This window comes from Gouania willdenowi, unplaced genomic scaffold (genome assembly GCF_900634775.1).
Source record: "Gouania willdenowi unplaced genomic scaffold, fGouWil2.1 scaffold_409_arrow_ctg1, whole genome shotgun sequence".
NCBI lineage: Eukaryota > Metazoa > Chordata > Actinopteri > Blenniiformes > Gobiesocidae > Gouania > Gouania willdenowi.
This window is the reverse complement of record NW_021145170.1, coordinates 33,982-52,413: the sequence shown is the minus strand read 5'-3', so window position 1 is coordinate 52,413 and position 18,432 is coordinate 33,982. Positions and strand designations below refer to the sequence as shown.

General features: G+C 37.5%; 1 protein-coding gene, 1 long non-coding RNA gene and 1 other non-coding gene across 4 annotated transcripts in view; 1 reads left to right on the top strand and 2 right to left on the bottom strand.

Moving 5' to 3' along the window:
* Positions 1-256: 256 nt before the first annotated feature.
* Positions 257-5,338, bottom strand: LOC114460146 (eukaryotic translation initiation factor 4 gamma 1-like). Its single transcript, XM_028442190.1, has 17 exons — positions 5,213-5,338; positions 5,032-5,114; positions 4,370-4,762; positions 4,036-4,182; positions 3,713-3,949; positions 3,495-3,599; positions 2,920-3,213; positions 2,679-2,808; positions 2,285-2,598; positions 2,019-2,191; positions 1,810-1,935; positions 1,629-1,710; positions 1,388-1,486; positions 1,151-1,294; positions 981-1,062; positions 749-889; positions 257-463 (listed from the first exon to the last, which is right to left on the bottom strand). The coding sequence occupies exons 2-17, from the start codon at positions 5,107-5,109 to the stop codon at positions 282-284; spliced, it is 2,727 nt and encodes a 908-aa protein (XP_028297991.1). The 5' UTR covers positions 5,110-5,114; positions 5,213-5,338; the 3' UTR covers positions 257-281.
* Positions 380-18,432, top strand: part of LOC114460147 (uncharacterized) — a 44,765-nt gene continuing 26,712 nt past the window's right edge. For both annotated transcript variants that reach the window (XR_003673554.1, XR_003673555.1), the window contains exons 1-3: positions 380-484; positions 17,243-17,286; positions 17,420-17,502. This is a non-coding gene — a long non-coding RNA (uncharacterized LOC114460147). The remainder of the gene's footprint in view (positions 485-17,242; positions 17,287-17,419; positions 17,503-18,432) is intronic.
* LOC114460150 (small nucleolar RNA SNORD66) lies at positions 4,257-4,333 on the bottom strand. Its single transcript, XR_003673558.1, has one exon. It is a non-coding gene; the product is annotated as a small nucleolar RNA SNORD66 (small nucleolar RNA).

Here is an 18,432-nt window from a genome sequence, read left to right as displayed (position 1 = left end):
CATTGTAGGATTTTTAATGAATTTATTTGTTAATTATGAGGACACTTGCTGGGACAAGCAGGAAGGGTGGGTGTGAAGGGAACACCAAAGAGTGAGGGGAGAGAAATGATTGTTTCAAGTCCATCCATCAGAAGAAAACAAAGACAAAGATTTATCCTCACTGAGGATTGATTTGAGTCTGCCACTCGGGCGTTATTGTTCAAACAGCCGCACTGCAGAAGCACCTGCTTTGCCAAACGGGGGCAGAAACGTTGACTTCAGAGTCATTTGTCTTTTAAACATTATTCCTTGTCAGACTCCTCCTCAGGCTCACGGAGCCAGGTGAAGAAAGCTGTGACCGACTTCAACACGACACCTCTTCCTGTTTGCTCCGCAGGGTCTTTACTCGTCTCCCACTTGTAGAAGGCCTCCTCTTTAATAATGTCCTCATCGTACAAGGTGTCGAAGAACATACACAGCAGATCTGCAGAAACAAGATGCAAAGGTCAGTTGTTAGGAGCAGAACTGTGGATTTCTGTCAGTAAGTCCACTTTGTACCAATAAAGTCCTTAGAAATCTACAGACATTTTAAATGTAAATGAACAAACATATGTACAACGGCGTATTAGGGCCACATTCAAATAAAATACAATAAAAATCTGGGCACTACAGGATTAAAGTCAGAATATTTCAAGAATAAAGTAAAGTTTTATTTTAATAAAATGGTAATAGTATTTTTCCTCCTGGTAAATAATAAAACAACACTTACTAGCAGGCTCCTCCATGTGTACCATCATGGCCTGCAGGGCATACAGAGCCTGCAGCTCCTTCTCCTCGTCATTCAGGTATTTCTGCAGCAGCTCGGCTCTTACCATGATCTGCTCAGCAATGGCCTTGTACGGGTGTTCACCTTGGTTTTTAAGAAGAAACAAACAACACGTTAACATGGGGGGAGCACCATTTAGTTTGCCATTAGAGTTTGAAGCTTATGTTATGCTTACATATGATAGCGATCCCACACACTGAGGCCATCAGTGATCGTACAAAGTGATTAGAAGCAGCCTGCTCCTCATCCAAATTAGCCTGAAAATGAGCAAGAAATGTTTCAAACACTTGATCAAATAGTGTTTACATTTAGATGAATTCCAGAGTCTGAGCAACGGTCACACACCTCAACCCAGTCCATGATGTGCTTGTTATCAGCCTTGTCTTGAAGCAGTCTGTCCAGCTGTTTGCTGAGTTCTTCTCCACTGAGGAGCTGCTTCTTCACCACTTCCTTTGGCCCCAGCTCCTCTCCTGTGGTGAACTCCACTTTCTGAAAGTTACAAGTCCACCTTTAAACCAGGGTTCTACAGTGCAAACCATTGACTCACATTTACACCTAATGGTTCCATAACGTTTTGAATACCTGCTCAGTGACAAACTTGTTCACATCTTTGTCCTCAGGAAGAAAGTCATTCCAATTCAGGCCAGCTTCAATCCACAGATCCCCAACTTTCTTGGGAGTCTAATAAATGAGTAAATAAACAAGTTCAGATGATTAAAAAAAACAAGATCAAGTTGAAATATGACTTATTCTTAAAAGCGTTGAGACAATGCAACACATTTTATTTTAGACAAATTCAACCCAGAAACCTTTGTGTACATACCATTCCTTTGCACAGCAGCTGGAGGATCTGTGCCAGCAGCACGCCAGCCTTTCCCAGAGGCACCAGAGGCTTTGAGATCTCCCTGGGACAAACAAAACATTTTTGTTAAGAAAGGGACATTTTGTATTATATTGATTATATTAAAACAGTCGGATTGCAAATGTTTTTCAACTTTTCTCACCTGAAGAGCTGTCCCATAGGGATGCCTCCTTCATGGAGCATAGGGGTGATGAGTTCAGCCAGGTACAGCCACATGTAAGGTATATCAATGGCCATGTCTTCTGTTACCTCCAAGATCTCCTGGAGCCTATGACAGCACAGTCAACAATTCAGTGTCAGTCTTTAGTGTGACCCAGGCTTTAGATACATTGTTCTTTGACAGATGCTCACCCTTTGTAGTATTGTTCAGTGGGTAACGTCCCAACTTTCACAAGTTGATGCAGCAACAGGCCCAAGTGTTCCCTGACAGTTGTGCTGCGTTCAAGTGTGGACTCCAGGCCTTGCCGCACAAACACATAAAGCATTGAGGCACTGTTGAGCTCTGCCACGCACTGCAGCGCCTCCTACAGGACCAGGAGAAGACAAACGTTAGTCATGTTCACACTCAACGTGCAGGTAAATGTCCTGCTGTTGTATGTTGGTCAAATTCTTTGAACCTTCAAGTCAGTAATGTGGAGGTATTCATCAATGATGGCTTTGGACTTCTTCTCCATCTCCTCTTCGCTAAGGGAAGGTTTGGGAAGAGAAGGAGGGGGAGTGGGAGCGCTCTCCCCACTTCTGCCACCACGCTCCTGGGACTCCCTGCTGAAGCTTCTCTTGGTGATTGGGCTTCCTTCCCGTCCATCAACGTGGCCAGATCTGTCAAAGTGATCCCTGTCTCTGTGATCAGTGTCTGATGAAGACAACAGTGATGAAGTCTGCTGAAGGGCTGAGAAGTGGTTGAGAGTGCTGGTAGCAGGACGCCCTGACTCTAAAAGGAAGAAGAAAAATAGGACAGATCAGGAGCCAATCTTCCAACCCAAGTCAGTCAACCTATTTGACATTGTTTACCTTGATCTGCACTTGCTGGTTTAGCTTCAGTGCCTCCACTGCAGCCTTTTTCCCAGCTGCGCCACACGCCCTTGCACCCGGCTTTGCCACCAGGAGCCAGCACCAGATTGTTTAAGTCCATACCACCGGACTAGAAGGCAACAGAGAACAGTACATTTATGAACCAACAACATCCCTATAGATCAAATCAAATGATCTACTTTTTAACAGTTGACTCGTTGACGTCACTAGCTTTGCTGACCTTTATGATCTTGTAAAGGCGATTGGTATCGATGGGTCTGTCCTTGGAGATGAGCACCGTGTTCCCACATCCATCATCCTGAGGCTGGCTATTTGGTCCACCGCCCGGTGTATGAGACCCTGGACCTCCCATGTCCCCCCCACACATTCTACCACCTCCTCCAGAGCTTTCCTTCTTTGACAGGAGCTGCTTGTGGACTTTGATCTGTTCTTGATGCTCTTCCAACTCTGCCTCCTTATGAATCTGGTCAATAGTTTTGGGACCTTGGTCTCCTCTACGGGGCACCCAGATATTCTGTGATTGGGAAACACAATTAAATAGCAGAAGTTACAAATGATTGAATATGGTTTAGTTTCTGGACACATGTCACCTTTATTGAGAGCAATAAGTAGGTGTTCAAGACCCAACTTTTTCACTACTGATACGATACTGATATTTTAGCCTGTATTCTGACTCCATATCAACACAAATTATACATACTCATCATTATCTGATCAGGACACCCCTAGCAATAAGTTTGACAAAACTGCTTTTTTTCATTAGATCTGCAAATATAAAGAAGCTAAACCATTTACCTTTCTGAGGTCTAGAACATCTTGCAGCATAAAGCGGATTCTGGAAGAGGTCATCTTTTCCTTGATGATTTTGTTCATCTGATTGAAATACTCGTCCATTTGAGGCTGTTAGGGAAATACAACAGACTTAGCAATGACAACTAAGGTATAAACTAGGGCTGGGTATCACCAGGTACATCGCGATACGATACATATAGATGCTTCATTATTGTACTTACCTTGGCCTTTTCAAACTCCAGGTCTTTGCCAATGGTGGAGAGAAGTCTGCAGAGACACTCCAGAGACTTTTCGTCATGGTTCTTCAGTAGTTTAACTACACAGGCATGCATAATGGCCTCGGTCAGCATCTTCAGCTTGAAGAGCTCACCAATGAACTTGATGTTGCCCAGTGAGCGGCGGCGGGCAATAACCCTGGCGTTTTCCAGCTCAACCCGCAGACGTTCACGCTCCTCATCCTAACAGGTGACACAAATGATTAAATCTGGGACCCACTCTTGAGGTACAAACCCACTCTTGAGGACAAACAAATGTGTCATCTTACATCTTTGGCAGCCTCCAGCTCCTTCTGTTTCTTTTCAAAGATCTCATCATCATCCTGGTCTTTCTCAAACTCCTTCTGGCAACGATTGAGTAGGAGATAGAGGAAGTTTGCAGTTTTACCTGGTTTGTCGGCACTGGGGACTTTCAACTGTTGATGGAATATGGAAGAATATTACTAAAGCTGATTTTATTAGTGGATATGAAACATAATATATATGATTACTTCATCAGTTCCTCATCACCATCATTGACATTCAGTGGCCCAGACCCGTGACTCTTAAGAACAATCATCAATGAAGCCAATAGAGGCAAAATACCCAAAGACACGCACTCACCCCCATTAGGCCGCGGCACATGTTGGCATAGGCCACAGAGAAGTTTGGTTCCAAGATGGCCTTCTCAGATATCAGGTCAATGGCACCTTTCAGCCTTTCCTCTGTGTCTATTGTTAGTTCAGACACCTGCTTCATTAGCTCTGGAAACTTTTGTGGGGTGAGCTTGTTCAGGATGCTACGCAATTGCTTGAACAGCTCCCCAGTTTTGGCCACCTCAGGATCATTATCCACAACCTCCTCAGCACCACGGCTGCAAGAGTTCTTCTTCACCATAGGTTTCCAGGCTTTCTCAGCTTTGTTTAGTTGCACGTCATAATTTAGAGACATGCTGTGGATGATGATTTTCCTGGGCTCTTTGCGCTGGCCCTGCTGGGAGCGACTGAAACCAGGAGGCTGAAAGAGAACAAGGGACAAATGTTATTTTAAAGAAGGTAAACTAAAACATTATCGTCACCAACTGGTCATTCTAATGTTCTTATTTTACTGAATACGGCCCTAATTGGTAACAATTGTGCAATAAAGTCATAAAAAGATCTCATACAGAGTAACAGTTTACAACAGGACAATTGAAACTGGTTTTCCCAAAGTTTTTATTTTCCATAATAAAGATCTAAGATTTGTAAACTATAAAATGAGTGTGAAAAAATAGAGCTGATGCTCACCTCTGTGAAGTCATCCAGAAGGTCCCCAATGGCCTCCTTCTTGTTAAGTTCCTTCATGTTTGTCTTTGGCACAGACATAGCAGCTGTAAGAGAAAGAAATGTTACTACCTTTTAGGAGCCACTTCTTTCAAACTCCACAAAGTAGTTCCAACGCACATGAAATATTATAATTATTACTCACTTTAGCTACAAATGTTGTTCACTGAGGACACTTGCTTTGTAGAAAATTAGATCCACTTTAGTTGTTTTTAAAAGTCTTTTAGGCACTCACTGCTGAAGATACTTCACTTTCAACTTATATGAGCTGGTCTGCAAAGCTTCTATGCAGCTTTCATCTTATCTGAGTTACCATGACTACCTGTCAACAATGAGCTGTTCTGTAAAGCTTCTATGCGGCTTTCATCTTATCTGAGTTACCATGACTACCTGTCAACAATGAGCTGTTCTGTAAAGCTTCTATGCGGCTTTCATCTTATCTGAGTTACCATGACGATCTAGAGTCAACGCCAGGCAGCATTAACTGGGGGGGGCATTAAGAAAACTGTGGGGGGCACAAAAACACTCAGTTCTGAGTAGCATCCCCCCCCCCCCCCCCCCAAGAAAATTTGAAAAAATGTGTTGGTTTTTCGGCTTAAAAACCAAACAAGCAGCGTTTTTCTGTTTTAATATTAAATCTGGTTCTGTTTGTATTATATTTGGATATTTAAGGGAAACTATGACGACAGCTTCATGTTTTAATCTCACCACACAGAACGACCGACAGACGGACTTTTATTCTGCTGCGTTTATTAAAAATGATCTTGTATCATATTGTCCTCCTCACACTGATGACAGAGGTGTCATTTGTTAAATAGTTATTGATGCTGGAAGTCTGAATCTGTGAATATCTGCTAACTTTACCAAACAGTGTTGTGATCCAAATAGTATCCAGATAATCTGGTGACTCCAGACATAAAATGAAGCAACGCATAAGTCACATTACTGGTGAATTGAAACGTTAATAATACATAAATAAATCAAAACCATAGAATGGATGTTATGTAAAACATGCACATATGTGGTGTAATAAATCTACTGGTGCGTCTCATTTCTTATGATCAACTAGTGTGTGTTAAAAGCTGCTGTTAGCGTTATTTATTACGTGCAAAATATTTTTTTACTTCCCTAAAAAACGCTGTAATTGTTTTTGCAAAAGTGTCAAATGGTAGAAGTTCTAACATCTATTGTTCCTCACACCAGCCTCACAGTTAATAGTCAGTCACCAGTTTATTTAGATACTATTTGGACCGTAACACCGTGAAACAAAACTACAGCGTGAGCAAATTTATAAGAGCTAAAACATCCACACACTGAATGAAAACATGAGCAGGACCAGAAAACTGCTGAAATAAATCCTAAACAGTCCTATTGTGTGAGGAGACCTGGTCCAGGACCTGGGGAGGGAAACCAGGTGCAGCAGACTTCAGTTCTCATTCTCATTTCTCCATAAATATCACAAACATTAGTGCTAAAAACCCAAGCGCATAAAAACTGTCATCGCGTACAGTAAGGACCACTTTCTGTGCACGTGCGGTGCCATATGCGCGCTCGCCGTCTCGGTCTGTGCGCTCGTGGTGATGATTTTTATCTGTGACACGAGCTGTTCATATCTGGACACTTCCTTTCCCAGCTGTTCATTTTTAATGAATGGGGGGCTTTAGAAATCATCATTTTCATGTCTGGGTTAATGAGAGGGGAGACAGCAGTGAAGGTGTCACAGATGACCACTCCCTTCTCCACCACCTCAGCAACTTTAACTGTACTATTTAAAAACATCACAATGTTCATCCTCGATGCAGACCTCACACAGTCATATCCTAGTTATTGTTTGTACAAAAAACACCTGTTTTAATGCTTTACTATAGCCTTACCTCTGATTTAGGGGGATTTTAGTTTTTTGTGCCTTAATGTTTTCTGAGCTGTGTTTAAGTATGTGCATTATATTTGTCCATTATATTAGTGGTACACTAAAAAAATGAACTTTCACTACTGTTGCTTTTAAATGAGTGATTTTTACCGTTTTTATGCATTTTGTCCCTCTGAAGATGCCGTAGCTGCCACCGTAGTAGCGCGCTCAGAGTGAGCTCAACACACATGTGCAGGAAGTGGACTGAGTTTGAAAATATCTGCCTTTTTCACTCGTCTTCACCTGATAAAACAGGTCAGTCTTTTCTCATTTTCATCACAGTAAAAAGAGGATTTATTTGGTGTTCACAGTAATCACGTAAATAAATGTAAAGGTAGTTATTTACAGCAGTCGTCACTGCATTACATGGTGTAAAATGTGACAGAGGTGAAAAGAAGCGTCTGAGACGTAGCGTCATAGTGTTTCTGCTACAGGACAAACCTGAGCCCACACTGTCACACCTTCACAGTTGAAACTCATCGGTCTGTTACAGAAACAGCTCTGCATCAGGAAACATGGATCATGTGTTGATGCCGCTTTGCACCAAGTTTTATCCGAACGTGGAACGTATTCACATTTTACAATTCACGTAAAATAGAGCCTTAATATGACCCAATGTCTCACTCTTTACATCTAGAACACAGCAGGCTTGGGTATGATTATGTGGATCTAAAACGCTGGTATGTGAACACATGAAATGTGTGAAATGAATCTGGCTTCAATTCACCATTTGCACCATTGTTTTCCCACATTTCCAAAATGTCCTTTTGCCTGGTTCAGCATTAGCCACCAGTGCACACACTTTATTTTTATAAATCACAATCTTTGTATGAAAAGTGTCCTGCACATCTTTCAGGCCCCATTTTGGACGTACACTACAGTTATAAATGAGGCCCCAGATATATTTAATTATGCCCAAAACACAAAACCACACGTGAAACTACATTATTTTTTTGGGTCACGACTGTTTTTATCATCTTTTGGTAAAGCAGAGGTTTACATCCACATCTTGATCTTTTCATTGATTTAGAGCAACCAAAAGTAGCACAAATTAGCATTTTGACCAAAAAAGCTGCTCAATGATCTAAAAAGCAGGTTGAATGCTTCACTCCTACAGAAAGTAATGGGACGTAACAGGCAAATGGGGCTGTGTGGTGGAATAAAGCTTTTAAAACGGTAAAGTAGTCTCATTTTTAAAAGTGAATTCAATGAATTTACTGCAAAGTAATGATTTTCTGACAATTGAATCGCAGTACTTTTTTTAACCAGCAGAGGGCGCCATCCGGAAGTGTTGGCGGCGGGCGGAGTCTGCTAATACTTTCTTTCTGGCCGCCTTCTACTCTTAAATATGTTAATAAATGATTCATTACCCCTTTAGCACCGAAAGAATATCTGTAATATTACGTGAATATCTGTAAAAGTCACGGTTTTCTATTAGCTCTGTCTGCTAGCATAGCTTCTCTTCTTCACTGCAAGATATCTGCATGCCAACCAACCACTGTGTTACCAGCGCCCTCTGCTGGTCCAAACAAATATGACGTAAATCAGTGTAATCACAAGTCCAATTGTTAAGGCACAAAATACATTTTCAGTTGCACTTTTAAAAGAAAAAGAACTAATATGCAGTTTTGCATTGTTTATTATAGAACCAGAATTTAAATTAATAGGCTTCATTTTCATTTGTGTTATTCCTTTATTTATTTCATTCAAGATTTATTTTAGTTAAATTGCATTGTTTTGAATAGTTTATCAAGGGATTCTTTTGACAATGAAAAATAAAAGGAAAATAATACAGTATTTTCTAGTTTTTTTTCCCAAAAAAAAAATTGTCGACAGTCCCATTTTGTAAATGAAAAAATCGTGAGAGAATCGTATCGGGAGTTGAGTGAATCGTTACATTTCTATTAAGCATTGCTCTTCTAATAAGTACATTTCTAAGATTTTGGGCCACATTTGTAAAAACAGTGGAGGATCCCTTTAAGGTTTTATCAGCTGCAGGTCAGAATTAAAATTGTTGAAATATTCTTATATGCTTCCTAAAATCAAAGACTTTTTTTTTGTTCTGCACTTTGTTTACATTTGCTAAAGACACTACTCAGATGTTGTATTCAGCACTTTTAAGATCAGGTCAAAGATTACTCTGATCTGTTCAACTTTTATTTGATAGAAACTGTGAAGTTGTAACAAAATACTTTAGTCAAATAAAAATGTTGGACACAAATACGTCTCTTTCTTAAATCTAACAGTTTTTATGAGGTATTTCTTACTCATTTATGAAGTCATTTAGTCTTTCAAAACAAATCAATAAGATTGAGTGCATGAATTCATCCATATCAATTTCTAAATATATACATATATATTTGACTTTATTTCATCAATTATGATGTAGTTAAAAACTGACTGTTTTTAAAGTTAGTTTTGCTTTTTCTTCAAAGTTATCCGAGAAAAATTTAACACAGGAAAATCAAAAAAATTCAGTTTTCCTGAATCAAAAAAACAAGAAGTTCACTAAACTACTAAAAAGTGGTTGGAAAATGTGACCTTATTTTTATTAAGTTGTATCTAAGCAACAGTTTTTACAGCGTACGTTTAACGAATCTCTAGACACTTTCTTTAAACTAGTACAGTGCCCGTCGGAAGTATGTATTCATATAGTGGGAGGAGCTTAAGTAGAGTTGTCATTGATGGTCAAATGAGTTTGTGTTTGAAGGTTGGATGTACAAAGAGGTGAACATACTCTGTAGTGTTATAAAGGGGTTCATTTGTGGGTACAAAGTAAAATAGCGTGTGTGATTTCCCTGCTTTAATTCTATGGGACATGAACACATGATATATAGATAAAGGTTGCACCAATGTTTGCTGGACTTAGATAAATAGATCATAAATGTACCAGAGCATCCCCTGTCTTTAGACCCTACCTCAACAAAGAAAAACACTACATGAATTCCACGTAAACATGTCATGTACATCCAACATACGACCATAGAGAAGAGACACAGAAAAGTGGTGGATTTCATTTGTGTTGATTTCAAAATCAAAATAAACCTTTTGAAACGTAAGAAGTTAAAAATAAGAATCTAGTAACTATAATATGATTAAAAAACTATAATATTAATAATATTAAATAATGATAAAGTAATATAATGATAATATAGCAATATAATAATACAATGAGAATAACATTAACTATAATATAAAATAATATGAGAATATAATGGTAATTATAAGAATAGCAATAACATTAATGCAGTAGTTGTACCAATAATAATAATTTGAATAATAATGGCAATAAAATAACATGATGAGAATTGATTAGTCAGCATAAAGGCTGTAAAAGGTTGTGTCTCTCATTTCTTCCTTTTACTTCATCAGACAAAGAGAAATTTAGTAGAAACACATCATTTTGGGAGAGTTTTTATTTCTTTTTTTATTGATTGTGGAATGAGTAACAATAGTTTTTGTGAATTTGAAAGAAAGTTTTCAAGACTTGATCTTTTCTGACTTGTGACTTCAGGAAGTCACAGAGTAAGACAAGCATCCCCAACATTTAAAGCTTTCCATTTATTTGACTAGTCAGCATTAAACTACACTTCCAGTCCAGATTTTGCTCCAAGTCTGTATCAGCTGATGATGTCCATGATCAGATCTTTGACCTCCTCTGCCATCGCTTTGTCAGAAAGTTGATGAACCTCTTAAACACAGATTTCTTCTCTGGAGGATCTTTCTCAGGTTCACTGATGTTCATGCTGAGATTTCTTTTCAACAGATCAGTTTCTACTAAAGCAGAGACATTCTTCTCCCTCAGCAGCATGATTTGAAAATGAAGGTTCTCCTGCTCTTTCATGGCCTGAACGTGTTGTTCTAGAACTTCTCCTTCCTTCTTCTTCAGCTCGGTCTGAAGAAGGTGGATCAGCTCCTTGTCCTGTTTTTGGAAGTGGTTCAGTTGCTTGCATTTCTCTCTTGTTTCTTCAAGCTTTTCCTGTTCAGTAGTGATACAGGCCTTCAAGGTGGAGATCATTTTTACATGTTCAGCCTCCAGATGAGCTTTATTTTCCACTTCCAGGACTTGGATGGAGACCGTACGCTCAGCTGTTTCCCATAAAGCGCTGAGGCGGGAGATTTCCTCTTCTTTGAGGTGAATCATCAGATTGGTTTGCTGTTGTTGAGCATCTTTTTCTGTGGCCCACTGCTCCTTCAGCACCTTAAAGTCTTCTGATGATTTCTCCAGTGTCTGTTTGAGGTGGTCAATCATCTCTCGTTGCTGCTCAACGATGGTCTCCTTCTCCTTCTGCGTGCCCAATAATCTGGCCTTGTCTTTGTCCCACTGGGTCAGTTGGGCCTCTAATGCTTGTTGGGACAGGTTCAGAGACAGTTTAAGGTTTTCATTTTCCTCCTTCAGTTGGTCCAGCACAGAAGTATCATTTTGGACCTGAGAACAGTGGAGGATGGACATTTCCATGGGCTGAGAGCCAAGGAGTGAAGTATCCAAGCACAGACTCTCTGTAACAGACTCTGGGTTGTGAGCCTTGTTGTCTGCTACTGTTTCTTTAACTGGTTCCTGGTGTTTAGAAGATCCATCAGGACTTGGTGAAGGTTGTGAATCAAGGAGGGAAAAAAGCTTTGTCCAGTCAAAGTCTTCAGTGGGAGCCATCACTGGATCATCTTTCTTTTTTCTCTCAAAACGGCGCCGACCTTGTCTGTGAGCGTTCTTAGGCATTTTAGTAGATGTAGTGTCAGGTTTAACAAAGACAGTGTTGTTTCTCAGACTCTGAACTGCTTTGTGTGTTCTTTCATCTGAACATCAAAGCCTTACTGAGTTCTATCTAAAATAGAACAAAGAGTCAACAGAAGATGTTCCAAAATCATCACCATAGCAACCATTTCATATGGAGCTTTTTAGCCGTTGCTATGGACACTTTAAACGTAACCATAGACTAGTCATTAGCCACACAGTTTGTGCTAAATTATTCCAATATTCATTTATACATGTATTTATTAATACTTTTGGCAGGTTTGGTCGTCCATAGTGGGGGGTTAATGAAGTAGAATCAAATAATTGTATTATATTAATTGCGGTATTAAATCATTTTAATGTGTCCTAAATATTGTCAATTTGACTGGAAATATACCGGTGTTGTGCAATAATCTGTGACCCGAAAAGTCAGTGAACTACTGTCATTACCTCCTTTTACTTTGATATATTTTTGATAGTACTTCATTATAGTTTAGTCATATTAAATTATTATATATATATATTGTATTTAGAATATTTCCTATATATATATATATATATATATATATATATATATATATATATATATATATATATATATATATATATATATATATTACACTTGCCACTTTTATAAATGTACACACTATAGTTAATATGTATTATTTATTGATTGTTAACAAAGCAGATTTGATTTGTTTGTTTTTTTTTAATTCAAATTTGGATTATTAACAATTTTGTTGTAGTTTTTGCTTATTTTCAGTGATGTTGATAGTTTTTCAATGTAGTGAGTCCCCGGGACCCACAGGTGGTGATTTGAGTGGGTCTCTGGGAAATTCAATGTGTCCTCAATAAAAAAATGATTCATTTCTATTTCTTAAATTGTAGTGTTAAACTCTCTTAATGGTGGTATGATATGGATATAATTAGCAGATTTATTCATGTATGTTCAAAATGTATCTGAAATACAATTTTAAATCTGAAAAGTTTATTACACAACAACTGTTACAGTGGCAGGTTGTATTGTACTTTTGTAGCAACATAAAAGATCACCAAAATAAATGATTAAAATTCAAAAGAAAACAAATGGTGTCTGTTGTAGAAAAATAAATCCTCCATAAATGTGTAAAAGACTCAAAAAATAAATTGTCACCAAATTAAGACCAATTATTATTATGAACTGAAATGTATTTGTACGAGTTAGAAATGCTTATTAATTATATTGTTATATTTCACATTTAGAGCAAAAGTTAAGAAATTACAATTAAATATGTTTTTGAAAGTTGTAATTGGTGTGTAAAAAATCTGTAAAAAACAAACAAGATGTAAATTAAATTGGTATCCACATAAAAAAGTAACAGGCTGAATAAAACACCTCTTGAAAACATTGATCTTCAGGCGAATCCCCGCCCGCTGTGCTCCGCCCACCCCGGGGCAGGAGCAGATCAGGTGCCCCTCCTCTCCACAACCAAAACATTTCATTGTCTCTGAGGAAGCAAAAACCATGTGATTAAAACATCAACTTTAAATGAGAAAGACAGGTTCAGGTTCTTTTAGGATCATATAAACCTGTCTTTATGACACACAACGTGCTTCAGTTTCAGAGACTTACACCTGAGAGAAACCATTTTTATCTGTGACACGAGCTGTTCATATCTGGACACTTCCTTTCCCAGCTGTTCATTTTTAATGAATGGGGGGCTTTAGAAATCATCATTTTCATGTCTGGGTTAATGAGAGGGGAGACAGCAGTGAAGGTGTCACAGATGACCACTCCCTTCTCCACCACCTCAGCAACTTTAACTGTACTATTTAAAAACATCACAATGTTCATCCTCGATGCAGACCTCACACAGTCATATCCTAGTTATTGTTTGTACAAAAAACACCTGTTTTAATGCTTTACTATAGCCTTACCTCTGATTTAGGGGGATTTTAGTTTTTTGTGCCTTAATGCTTTCTTTTTTTTTTTTTTGATATTTTTTTATTGAAGAATGCAAGATCCACCACTTTTCAGCATTCACATTATAACACTCATCAACATCTGGGAAAACAAAAATGTAAAAGAATGTGAAAGAGATCAGAGGAAATAAACATTGGTATCCTCAATCTTCAATATTACATATATACATGTAGACATACACATACAGTACATAAATGCAACTTAACATATGTACACATATAAATGCAAGGTTTTTTATTTTTTAAATGCAATATCCTTCCCTCCCACTTCCACCCCATGATCCCTAAGGGAGCTACATGTCTTTATAAAATTTGATTAGTATATATATTAGAAAGAAAAATAAAAAAAAAAAAAAATATATAAATAATAAAATAAAATAAATAAATATTACAATAATAATTAAACAAAGTTAATGAAAAGAAGAGAGAAATAATAATAATAATAGAGGATTTCAAAATTAGCAATTGTTCAGTCTGCTGGTAATGTCTGTAACGAGTTGAAATAGGAAAGGAAGGGCTGCCACGTTCGATAAAAAAATTCTGTATTGCCCTTAAGGTCCTCTCTGATTTTTTCCAGTTTTAAGAAAAACATAACATCCCGAAGCCATTGAGAGATAGGCGGAACTGCACTACCCTTCCAATGTAGCAAAAGCCTCCGTCTTGCTAAAAGTGAAGTAAAAGCTATCACCGATAGCTGGTCATGAGTAAGGTGACTATGTTCCTTAGGTGTGCCAAATATAGCTATAAAGGGACATTTTATTATGCTCACACCTAATATTTTGGATATAGTCTCAAAATAATTCTGCCAGAAATTATTCAGCTTTGAACATTGGTAAAACATGTGGCTCAAATTACAGGGAGACAATTGGCATCTGTCACATCTATCTTCCACAGTAGAAAACATTCTACACAGTTTAGCCTTAGAAAAATGAACCCTGTTTAGTACTTTGTACTGTATAAGCCCAAGGCGAGCACAGATTGTGCTTTTGTGGGTTCCTCTGACGGCCCTTTGCCAATATTGGTCTGAAAATTTTACATCCAGTTCTCGCTCCCAGACCTCCCGCACCTTTACACGGGATCCTCCTCAAATGACAAAAGATGACAATAGATCTTTGAAATTAGTGACTTCTGTCCCAGATCTAGCTCCAGGAGGTCTTCCCATGGCTGTTTAGGAGGTAGTAATGGAAAATTAGGAAAAATCGAAATGGCACAATGTCTTACTTGAAAAAAGCGGAACTGATGGGTTGCAGGTAGTTCAAAGTCACCAGAAAGACCTGCGTAGCTGTAAAAAACACCATCTTTATAGAGATCACGAAAGCATCTAATCCCTTTATTGTGCCACTGTAAAGCAACATTATCCATATATGATGCAGTGAATAAATGATTTTTAATTAAGGGAGCTTTAGGAGAAGGTGATAAAAATTTAAAATGACTCCTAAACTGATACCAGATTCGAAGGGTGGATCTCACAACTAAGTTTCCCGTGAAGCCAGAGGGGTCAAGGGGCAGAGAAGATGCAAGTAGAGCATCAAGAGAAGACAAACTACAAGATTGTCTTTCAAGTATGCACCATAAAACACCAGGAGACATAATCCAGTATATTATCTTTTGGATGTGTGCCGACCAGTAATATAATTGAAAGTTGGGCAAAGCAAGGCCTCCGTTAAACCTACATCTGTGTAACAGAGACTTTCGAATCCTTGGAGCCTTTTTATTCCATAGAAAGGTTGAAACAATACTTTCAATATCTTTAAAGAACTTTTTTGGTAAATAGAGTGGGATACATTGAAATAGGAAAAGCAATCTTGGCAATACATTCATCTTTATCGTGTTAATCCGTCCAATAAGGGATAATGGTAAACTATTCCATCTCTCCAAATCTAATTTAAGCTGAGTAATTAAGGGCCAAAAATAGAGAGGATATAGTACGTGTAATATTTATCCCCAGATACTTAAAGCCACTGGAATTAATTTTAAAAGGAATGTCCATCTGCCGCAGCTCCAACGCCGGGTCATTTATTGGGTAACAGACACTTTTAAGGATATTAATTTTAGATCCCGAAAAGGACCCAAATGTTTGCAAGATTGTTTGAATGTAAGGAATATTTTTTATCGGGTCATTTACATATAATAATAAATCATCGGCAAACAGTGATAATTTAAATTCCTTATTTTCTCGAGTGACTCCTTGATACAAGGTAGATGTTCTGAGCATAACTGACAAAGGCTCTATCACCAAGGCAAAGAGCAGAGCCTTAATGCTTTCTGAGCTGTGTTTAAGTATGTGCATTATATTTGTGCATTATATTTGTGCATTATATTTGTGCATTTTATTTGTGCATTATATTTGTGCATTATATTTGTGCATTATATTTGTGCATTATATTAGTGCATTATATTAGTGGTACACTAAAAAAAAGAACTTTCACTACTGTTGCTTTTAAATAAGTGATTTTTACCGTTTTTATGCATTTTGTCCCTCTGAAGATGCCGTAGCTGCCACCGTAGTAGCGCGCTCAGAGTGAGCTCAACACACATGTGCAGGAAGTGGACTGAGTTTGAAAATATCTGCCTTTTTCACTCGTCTTCACCTGATAAAACAGGTCAGTCTTTTCTCATTTTCATCACAGTAAAAAGAGGATTTATCTGGTGTTCACAGTAATCACGTAAATAAATGTAAAGGTAGTTATTTACAGCAGTCGTCACTGCATTACATGGTGTAAAATGTGACAGAGGTGAAAAGAAGCGTCTGAGACGTAGCGTCATAGTGTTTCTGCTACAGGACAAACCTGAGCCCACACTGTCACACCTTAAGTAAGTACACTTTTGAATTTTCTCACAAGGTTCTGAAGGAACTTGATAATAGAAAGCTTTCAAAGAAAGTGAAAAACCAACTTTTTGATGGACTTTTTGAGTGAGATGACCTAGAGCTGGTCTATGGCTATGTGAGCAATTGTCCTGAGGTCTGACGTGTTCAAAATGCACTTTTATGTAACATTATGATCCATATATTGTGTTTTAAGCATTTTAGAAAGGCTGTTCTTTGCCATATTCATTTACAGACATTTTTTTTTTCTAAATGTAATTTGAATAATATTCTGATTTTCTGAAATTGAAAAATGTAATTTTTGCACTTGCACCTATCTTTAAAGAAGTTTGCAGTTTTAGCAAAAATGAGCACTTTTAAGTGTCTGCCTTATTTTAAACAGTAAAACTATCAGATTTGTGTCAAAGCTTATACCTGAACTAAGTCAACTATATATATTATATATATCTATATAATCTGGGTTAATACAGTGTTGGACTGTCATGAATAGTGACACTCAAAAATTAATTCACTTTCAGCCAAATCTGTGCCTTTTAATTAAAAACATTTCCCACCATTTCATTTAACATAATACTAGTGTATGTAGACTCTTAATATCTAGTCAATGTAGTTGAGTTACTTTTACATAGTTGTGTTCTATAGACATCCCATAGTGAGACATCTCACTCATATTACTCCTAGAACCAGGGTTCTATACATAAGCTACAGTTTTCTTCCAGCCTTAACCTCTCACTGTCTCTTATAGGATGCTGTCACTCATTTTTGGGAGCCTGCCGTGGTTTCCTCTATGTAAGTACTGTATAAAATACATGATCAACTATTTTTCTAGAGTGAAAATACCAGAACCTTGATCATGTGATCAAGTCCATCAGGTGTAATTCTTTCTCACCTTTCTCTGTTTGTCTCCTTTCACTTTTTAAAGGTTGCCATGTTTGATGAAATGTTGTGTGTTGCTGTGCTGAGTGTTGCTGCTGTGGAGGTCTAAGGTGACTGTTTATTGATGTGGTGAGTACATAGTCTGTGAAAATATCACTTCATCACAATCTGTTATTTACACATTTTATTACATCATGACAAGCACCGCAGAACAAAACTATGCTGCAGGGTTGGGGCTCAATTACATTTTTCACTTACAATTACAATTCAATTACCATTACAGTGACTGATGATTATATATCCTCAGAAAGTCAATTACAATTATATTCTGAATTTACTAAAGTTAAATTACAATGAATCACAATTACTAAAGCTGAAATAAATAAGCTAATAAAAGGTAGCCTTCCTCTTGTGTTAGCCTTCTGTTAGCATCTCTGATGACAACAGGTCCTAAATCAGCTGTAAAATACACTAAAAACACATATCTATCATCTCATTTATTTCATATTTATTGGTTACCTTGTTAGGCTTCCTAATCATTGTAAATACATGTTTTAATATTTTTGGTGCATCTGAGCCTTTATTGTGTCCCTAGATTTTTATATCCCTAGATTTTAATTTATTTTAATGATAAAATGTGGGACAGTTTGATATGAAACACATTTTAATAATTGTTGATTACAAATGTGTAAAATTGTGCATAAAACTGTCAATTACAATTACACCATGATTGTAATTTATTATCAATTACATGATTACAATTATAATTGACCCTGCAATGCTGATCACCATTACTTAGCTTCAAATTATTATTATTATTATTATTTTTCACACTTACCAATTAGTTGGTGTCATATTGGTTCCATTAAAGCAGTCATTGTTAAATATGGACACGTTTACCACGAGAATAGGAAGCTACTGCAGATTCTAGACTTAAAATATACAATCCTAATTATTTTAGTCTTTAATGACTTTACTATTTTAAAGTGTAAAATGATAAATATTCACTGCTCAGCACAGCTAACAGTGCTATATTGGCAGAGCTACAGTATGACCTTT